Source organism: Nannospalax galili, unplaced genomic scaffold, assembly GCF_000622305.1.
Source record: "Nannospalax galili isolate Female #2095 unplaced genomic scaffold, S.galili_v1.0 scaffold232, whole genome shotgun sequence".
In the NCBI taxonomy this organism is placed as follows: Eukaryota; Metazoa; Chordata; class Mammalia; order Rodentia; family Spalacidae; genus Nannospalax; species Nannospalax galili.
This window is the reverse complement of record NW_008331488.1, coordinates 1,602,538-1,611,896: the sequence shown is the minus strand read 5'-3', so window position 1 is coordinate 1,611,896 and position 9,359 is coordinate 1,602,538. Positions and strand designations below refer to the sequence as shown.

At 44.1% G+C, this 9,359-nt stretch overlaps 1 protein-coding gene across 8 annotated transcripts in view; it reads left to right on the top strand.

Moving 5' to 3' along the window:
- Window positions 1–9,359, top strand: part of Tmem117 (transmembrane protein 117) — a 530,788-nt gene that overhangs the window by 932 nt on the left and 520,497 nt on the right. For 4 of the 8 annotated variants that reach the window (XM_017796497.1, XM_029560339.1, XM_029560336.1 and 1 more), the window contains exons 1-2: window positions 1–21; window positions 8,926–9,229. In XM_017796497.1, the coding sequence (XP_017651986.1) occupies window positions 8,953–9,229 (277 nt within the window). In that variant the 5' untranslated portion in view covers window positions 1–21; window positions 8,926–8,952. The other 4 variants (XM_017796496.2, XM_008826530.3, XM_008826535.3 and 1 more) reach the window with 3 other exon arrangements.

Here is a 9,359-nt window from a genome sequence, read left to right as displayed (position 1 = left end):
CGCCGGTGCCGACCCGCCCCGGTGAGTACGCGCCCCCGCCCCGCAGCCCCGGGGCCGCCGGGAGCCGCCGCGGCCGGGCTCGGGGAAGGGACGGCGGGCAGCAGACCCGGAACTTTCCCCGCTTCACCGACTCCCCGCCCCGGCCCGGCTGCCCACTAGCCGAACAGGTTGGACTTCACAGCTGTTGGCCTCTGCAGGAAACAGCGGCCTGGGTGCCCGCTGACCCCACCGTCCCGAAGTAAAACTAGTTTTCTGTTTCTGTTCCTGAAAAATGCCACAGGCCCGCAAGTGTGTTTGGCCCATGTGAAACATTTCTGCTGCATGGATTCATTCTACCCTTTGTGGAAGAGCGAGGGGCGTGTGTGTGTGTGTGTGTGTGTGTGTGTGTGTGTGTGTGCGCGCGCGCGCTGTAGAGGGAGAGGGAGAACATGCATCATACGCTTGCCTTGGTTTTGCTGCATGGATATTCAGAAATAAATGAGTTACAGTCTGTTAAACATAAGGTCGTGCACTCCCCTCCTTATGAAGCCAGGGAGTTTCTATGGTTTGGTTCGGTTTTCGTAATAAGTTCTGACATATTTCGTAGTAAGTTCTGACGTAATAAGACCCTGACATATTCTTTAACAGAATATGTTAGCAAACGCTACTGAAAGAGCAGTGTGCACATCTTGAAGGGACTCTGGTCATTGTTCAGTCACTGCCGTTTTATTCGTTGGGAACTTGTCTTTCTGGAGCAGCTTCAAACCTACTTCCCTTTTGGTTTCTGGGTTATGAACGTGCCTGGATTGCTGTCCCACAGACTGCATGCCGAAAAAGGGTGGGGGGGGCGATTAAAGGTTGAAACAGTGACAGGAGAGCAGAGAAGTGATTTGTGGATGTAGATTAGTTTAGCACCACAGGTGCCATCTTGGTATCTCTGCAAAGCCACTTAGGCTGGTTTCATTGATTGCCTTAAAAGGCTGCTTTTTATTTAAAACGCTCTATGGTCTTCTGTACTGGACTGAAAGAGACCAACTTCCCTTTTGTTATTATTGCTGTTTATGTTCTTAAAACCCATATTCAGTGGCTGCATTATGTAAAAATGCTATGCCTCATCTTCAGCTCCTCACATTTGTCTTTTATTATTATTGTTATTATTATTATCATTATTATTAATTTTGAGGTGATAGGGATGGAACCCAAGGCCTTTTGCAAGCCAGTCCTTCTAACACTTGTCCTTTTTCTTGGTCTTTTTTGAGACAGGGTCTCCCCATAGCCCTAGCTGTCCTGGAACTCACTATGTAGACCAGGCTGGCCTTGAACTCACAGTGATCTTCCTGTCTCTCCCTCCCAAGTGCTGGGATTAAAGGGGAGTGCCACCATGCCGGGCAACACTTTTCTTATCTATCACTTTGAGATAAACTACTAATACCTATCTTTACTCCATGACTGGTCCAAGAAAATATGTACATATTTGATTTATCCAGTTTTCTACCATGTCTCTTTTTACAGAGTTGGATGTCCCATTATAACCAAGTCTCTGGAAAAGAATTATTTTTTAAAAAAATATTTATTGTTTTTATTTTATGTGTATGAGTGTATTGCCTGCATGTACTTAAGTCAGAAGAAACACATCAGATTCCCCTGGGACTGGAGTTATGACGGTTATTAGCCACCATGTGGGTGCTGGGACTCGAACCTGGGTCCTCTGCAAGAGCAGTGGGTGCTCTTAACTGCTGAGCCATCTTTTCAGCTCCTGGAAAGGAGTTCTTAATGTTTTTCTCTAACACAACACTGGTCTGTTATCCATTCACTCGTCAACCATCTGTTTATTTGTTTATCCATTTATTCACCCAGCAGAAAACATTGAGTACCAGGTACAGGTCACCACTTGGTTCTTTATTCTCAGTTCAGTGGAACTTTATTCTGTGTTTTACACTTCACAGATGGGAACACAATAGTAATTAGAGAATGGACTTTGGCAGTCTATAGAAGCAGGTGAGCCTGTTTATACAGGTTGGCAGCTGTATGACCATGGGCCAATTCTGACTTATGGAATCTCTTGTTTTCTCACTAGTAGATACAAATGGTTGGTTTTAGAACGAATTGAGAAAATACATTAAGTGTGCTTTTGAAGAGCCCAACACATACTAAGCACTCAAAAATGTTGAGAATAGGTATGTCCTCCATCTCTGCTGAAGTTCTGATACTGTGAGTTCCATCTCAGGAAATGGTGATTTTATTCTGGATTTTGCCTAGATCACATGTCCACACCCAATCCATCTGTAACTCTTGCCCATCTCTTTGCATGTAGAAGCTGAGCTTTTTAGACTGCCTGGACCTCTCTCTGACTGGTCCATGTGACTCATCTCCTTCCTGGCACCTTCCTTGTTAGTGCCTCTGCTTCTGCTCCTTGCCTTTCTGCAGAGAATTTGGGCCCAGACACAGTGGCCCTCTGACCCCAAGTCAGACCATATCACTCCTCTGCTACGTGTTTCTCTCAGAGTGAGCCTTCACAGGGTGGCTTTCAGACCTGACTGTGGTCAGATACTCCCTCAGATCTCATCTTTTTCCCATACCCCATGCATTTTCATCAGGTGCCTTTTACTTCCTTCAGCTTTTTAAAACGCTGTCTTTTCAATTGCTTCATATTTGTCCCTTCCAAAGAAATCATCAGACATGCCCAGAAACAGGGATTTGATAGTAACATTCTTATCCAGAAGCCGCTCTCTCTGAAATGGGATCCTCAGGGTGTTTCTGTTGTTACCTATCCATCTATTTATTCACTTATCAGCAAACGTTCACCACGTAGCTGCCGGGTTCACGGAACTTTAGCATACAGGCTGAGAGTGGTAGATACCGAGCAAATGATTGGATGAATGGTATCTGGAGTGAAAGCCGGGCTTCACTGTCCTCTGTATGTGACAAAATCAGTGTCATGTTCACAAACTTTTGATGGCTTCCCTTCCTCTACTCAGTGAAATATAGACTATCACTTTCCTGACAAATTTCCTTGAGCTGTGTGTGTGTGTGTGTGGGGGGGTGTTCGTTTCTTCCGTTTTTCCCCTTTCATGTTCCTTTGAAATGCTGGTTTATATTAAAATATGTGACATTTTTATTATCTAGTATAAATCTGCATCTCTTTAGAGTTGGAACTGTTATGGAAGCCCATGAGTGAGCAGTTCTAGCCTGTGGATACCAACATTATCATCATAGCTACTGTGTGAAAAGGAAAGGCTTCCACAGTATTAATGGTGACATTAGCCCATAATTACTGATTACTGTTATTACTGGTAAAGGAATTAAGGGGCATGGACTTGTCTTCTTCTGAGATATAGGTGGAAAATCACAGCATGGACATCACATCAGTAGTACACTGCAAAAGCACCATGAGACCAAGCCAGCAACTTATGCTGATGCTCAAAAAAAAAAAAAGGGAAATCACCCACAATCCTGTGGCATTTGATTCTTGGTTCTTTCAGATCATGCCACCAAGAGTCATGCTGAATAGTGACAATCGACCCCTTCATCCTGAAGTACTGGGAATCCTTTATAGCGGGTGGTTATGTTGTTGGAAGCTTTCTGTCCAATGTGTAAAGGGCAAGCTTTTGTTCAGGGAAGGCATAGTGAAGAGAGTTGATGCTGGGAGGTTTACGTCTGATCCCAGCTCTGACATAGACTAGCAGCAAGCTTTGTAGTAGCTACCAAACTCTTAGTCAGAACATCAATATTTGTGAAGTGGGGAAAATAAGAGCCTCTCACTGGGCTGCTATGGCATTTGAAAGAGGATTACAAAGCTCATCAATATAGTGTCTGTTGTCTACTTACTCAGTGAATGTTAGCTGTTAGTGATGATGGAAATGTGGAGCCTGATCCTGTGGGATGGGAAGGGACTGTCAGTATTGTTAGGGGCTGAGCCATTGAGCAGTCTCTGACGAGGCTGGCTGTCCTCCTTTTTTCTCTTTTCCTTAGCAGAAGTTGAGTGTCGGGGGCTCTGCCTTTTTGCCAGCTCACTAAATAATAAGAACTTTTCTGAGTGTACCACTGAGTTTATTCAGTAGGTGTCCATTGATTGCCCACTATGAGCTCAGCAATGTGTTCTGCTCTGGAAGAAAATAGCCCCTATGATCTCTCTGAGGAGGATCCAGTGAAAAAAATAAACCCTTAAGCAGATGATTTCGCTAGGACCTGATAAGAGCTGAGATAAAGGCATTCCCACATATGGTTGAGGAACTGCAGTTCTTTTAAAATGAAAAGGTTTGCAAACTGTGTGCCTAGTAGCACAGGGAAATCTTAATCATAGATTTTAACAGTGGAGTCAACAGACCCTATTGTCCATGAAGAGGCTTCATATGAATTATAGAGGGTTTTGGTGCTCTGGATAATATCAGGATATCCAAGGAACTGGAACGGAGGGCCACAATGACTAGGCAAGCTTCTGATAACCTTGTGTCATGAAATAGGGCTAAACAAAGATATCATCCAAGTTACTATATAAGTGCTTAAAATTTGGGACCGTCTAGAAAATACCATTTTAACTTCTGTATAATAGGGAAAGAAGTTTATTCTAACGTTTATTATGGAAAAATCAACTGATCAATGCCAGGACCCTGCTTCATTCTGCTAGAATCAGTCACAGAGCTATTAGTGGAGGAAATCAATTGGAAGCATAACAGGAAATATCTTACCAGGAGAAGTACATCCAGTCCTGATAAATGAGAAAGATTAAGGTCTAGGGATAGGTAGGTCTGGATTTAAATTGTGCCTTTTTCATTTGTTGGGTATATGAATTAAATGGGCAGCAATTGCTCCAAGTCTTCATTTTTCTTCTTTGTAACATGAAAGCAATAGTAACATTCACAGTATAGCTTGGAATTAGATCATATGCTCATGTAAGGCTACTTCTCAGTTCTATAGTCTCTCTCCTAAAATAGTGTAAGTGCTATGTGCAGCTGTCTCCAAAAGTTTTTGGACATTCTCACTTGGCTTGGACGTATGGGCATTGTATGACCCACGAATCAAGATTCTGAAGATAGTAACAACATCGCAGCACTGCAAGCCAGACCTCTGCCTAGTATTTATTAAAAAAAAAAATCCAGGGCCTCAGTGTTCTCAGTCCTGCTCCTCGTCCTCCTGCGGTGAGGGAGGAGGTGGTGGTGGCAAATACAGCAGAGCTCTCACCCGCAGTAGCAGGAAGAGAAATGGAAGCGTTATCCATGTCTGTGTGCTAGGCCTGTAGGATGGTCTTTAAACATAGTTTATGAATTCTTTGAGAATTTCATACAGTGTATTTTAGTCATATTTAGTCCCTCCCTCATCTCCTCTTAGATTTATCTCCACCTCCTCACCACCCAAACTTTGCTTCCTCTCTCTCTTTTTTTTAAGGCCACTGAGTGTCTAGTTTGAATTCTTCAAATATTCTTGGGGTCCATCCCCTGGAGCCTGGTCTTTTTGTATTCATCCACCACCTCTGGCTCTTACAGTTTTCCTGCAGGCTCTTCCCATATGATCCCAGAGCCTGGGCTGGGGAGAGATGTGATATAAGTCTCCCTTTCAGGGATGAGCACTCTGAAGTCCCTTGTTCTCTGCACGTTGATCAGCTGTGGGTCTCTGTGTTAACTGCCGTCTTCTGCAAGAAGTTTCTCTGATGATGGCTGAGAGATACTCTATGGACATAACAAGTCATCAGGAGCTGGTGCTGGGCCAGACTACCTGAACACACGATCTTGGAAGCTAAGCAGGGCTGGGGCTTGTTAGTACTTGGATGGGAAACTAGTCCTTCTTTAAGATTCAGGAGTTCTTAGGATTGTGTGTGTGTGTGTGTGTGTGTGTGTGTGTGTGTGTGTGTGTGAATTTCTTCCAGGTAGTAGCTTTTGAACATTTCCATGAAATTGCAGCAACAGTGGCCCACATGGCATTCACTATTTTTCTCCGGCATTTGCTCCAGTGTTTGGTGTGAGAACCACATGTGTGTACTGCTGTTGTGGGTGACTCTTGTGACAGTCTCTATTCCAAAGCAAACTGGAGGTGCAGCTCCTGGGAACAGATATTTCAGAGTGTTCATGAGGATCCCCTGGGACTTGAAACCACCTAGGAGACTTGTGAATCCAAGGTCCAGTGTGGGTTTGGGGAATTGTGTTGCCAATCCTATTGCATATTTACGTTGTTTTTGAAAAACAGCTGCAACAAATCTTCATTAAGTTAGATTAGGCTTTAATTGACATTCATGAGCCAGGAATGTTGGGTTGGGGTTTAGAGCTTTGGAGCCTTTCTTCAGATCTTCTGCTGACTTCCAAGCACTTCAGGCTTGTGTCTTCATATTTTTAAGTATAAAATGAGAGTGTTCATATGTAGCTCCCTGCCCCTCTTCAAGTTCAGGAATGTGAAGGATCCTTTCACTTACATACTTCTTCCTGGAAATAGTAGGATGTATTGCAGTGTTGGTTTGGCCTAATTGCCTCTAGAGAAGACTGTTCCTCTAGAAAGCATGCAAGGTTTGACATCTGGGACTGGTCCCTGGACCTCCCTGGAGTGCCTGGAGCTAACCTGGCTATATGCTGGGGGTGGCTGTCCTGGCCTGGGGTCCGACCCTAGAGGCTCAGAGAGGAACTCTCTTGCTGGTGACTCACAATTGATTCTCAATTCCTTCCCTATAAAATGACTGGGTGGGAATGCTAGTAGCAGTCCTTGGAGCTGTTCTGGCCAAAAGCTGATGTAATGACGTGTGCAGACACCCAGCACTGCTGGCAAATGCCGTGCCGTGGACCTCGCAGGGGTCTCTTCCCTTTTGTTCTTTTCTTTCTTCTCAGCATTGTAAACAAACTGAGAAAGAAGACAAACAAACTGGTAGATGGCACTCAAATTATGGCCTTTGTTATTTTTTGTTATTCAAGACGTAAACACTTATTATTGATGAAGAGACAGATGTAGCTGAGCCTGAGCCAAGTCGCTTCATGGAAATGAACCTTAGGGCTTGCGTTAGTCACCTCTCACAGGCCTGGTAGGCTTAGGCAGGCCCCTGTGGGGTTCCGGTGCAGGAGCTGGGCAGGTCAGCTCCTAAGAGGACAGCAGCGGAGCAGGACTGTGCCTGGGCATGTGCGTGGTAAGAAGGTGGTGCTTCCAGGTCCTGACCTGTTGCTGTGGGGATAATACAATTTTGCCTTTGTGCCTTTGCAAAGAAACTGCCACTACTAGATGGACCCTCCCCGATTTCTCCCCCAAGGGAAAATCATCCTGCTAGTTGATCTGGAACTTGAACTTTGGCATATCTTCCTCTGTGAAATCTTCTCATTTATGGTCACTCCTCAGAATCAGAGAGGCTTAGTCCCCCTCCCCAATAGGCAAGTACTTCATGTAGACTTAGCTTTATAAATTTATTTGGTGTTGAAATTGTTTGACAATTGTGCTGTGAACATTTTTATTATTTATTTATTATTTATTTCATATATCTAAGTGTTCATTTATTTTTTAAATATACTTTTATTGAATTTTTGTGCATTCCACACACCACATCTTAATCATATTTAAACCCCCTCTCCCTATCTGCACCCCCCAGAGCCCCTCCCAGATTTCATGTACTCTGTCATATATGTTAAGGCCTATCAGGAGTTTGTGTATCCAGATGTCCCTTGGTGTGAGTTCATTGACTGGAACTTTTTCAGCCCATCTAGTGTCACTCCTTTAAAGAAGACCAGCTTTCCCTAACCCATCAGTGATCGGCTGTCAATAGTTCCTCAGCTAAGTTTGGGGCCTCCTGCCCATTTTCCCAGTTCTATGCTGGGTTTCGGTCTGATTGAGTTTGCATGGTTCCTGTGCATGCTGTCATTCATGCTATAAGTTCATATTACCAAGTCCCCAGAAGCCTATTGCCTATGGTCATGCACCACCCCTGGCTCTTACAATCTTTCTGCCCCTTTTTCTGAAATGGTCCTGTACCCTGGGTGGGTGATGTTTAATGTAGGAGTTCTGTCCAGGGATACACACTTTGCAGTCTCTTACTCTCTACACTTTGGCCAGTTGTGGCTTTCTGTACTGTGAACATTTTTATAAAAGTTCATGCACATATGCTAATTTATTAATGTCTTTAAAAAGATTTAGAAGTATATCCATCAAAGTGCTTAATCACAGCTGTGTAAAGAGGGACTTGGGCACATGAGGGTGCTCATTTATCCTTTGTTAGTATGTGTTTAGTTTACTTATATAGCACTTGAATTTTTATTTTATTTTTTGTTTAATTAATTTTTTATGTGTTGAGTATTATGCCCCTGCATGTAAGTGCACCCATATCGTGCAGTGCCTGTGGAGGCCAAAAGAGGGCACTGGATCCCTTATAACTGGAGTTGTGGACAGTTGTTAGCCACTATGTGGGTGATGGGAACTGAACCCAGGTCCTTTATAAGAGCAGCCAGTGCTCTTAACCACTGAGCCATCTTTCCAGTCCCAGCATTTGAAGTTTTAAATGATTTAGTGGTATTATTGTAAGACAAAGCATCTAAGAGACCAAAAGCTCATGTAGATTTTTGCTCTGTGTTTCCTCTGCTCCCTGTCATCTTAGTCACCATCTCATTGTGTAGCCCAGCCTGGCCTCCAACTTGCTATGTAGCTCATGCTGGCCAGGAACTCCCAAATATCCTGCCTTTCTACCCCAAGTGTTGGAATTACAGGTCTGAGCCACCTCCCCTGGCATCACCTGAATTTTGGACAGTGCTCTGCCCTCTCATGACCCTTCTTCTCCCCTTCCACTAGTCCTCAAATGACGAGTGGTATGATTCACTGGTAGGGCAGCATTAGTATCGATCATCAAGATGAGACTTGTCTTGGCACCATAGGTAGAAACAGCTTTGGTCTTTCCCAAATATCTCCTTGTGGAGGTCTTAGGAACCTGAACAGGTAGCAGGGGGAGATGGCTGGTTTCCTGCTTTAACTGCCTCTCTTTATCTTACACAGGTAAAGCCAGCGTGGACGGCCTGAAGGATGGGTAAAGACTTCCGCTATTATTTCCAGCATCCGTGGTCTCGCATGATAGTGGCTTACCTGGTGATCTTCTTTAACTTCTTAATATTTGCGGAGGACCCAGTTTCTCACAGCCAAACAGAAGCCAATGTTATTGTTGTTGGAAACTGTTTTTCATTTGTAACAAATAAATACCCTAGAGGAGTTGGCTGGAGGATCTTGAAGGTGCTTCTATGGCTACTGGCCATTCTCATAGGACTAATAGCTGGCAAATTCCTGTTCCATCAGCGCTTGTTTGGTGAGTAATGTAATGTTGCTAACTATTTACTTCTAGTCTCTGAGGCAGAGCTGCCTCACTTCTGAAAGTCAACGTCCGTTGCTCTTACTCCTTCAGCCTCAATTTGTGATGCACTCTTGTTACTAGGCAG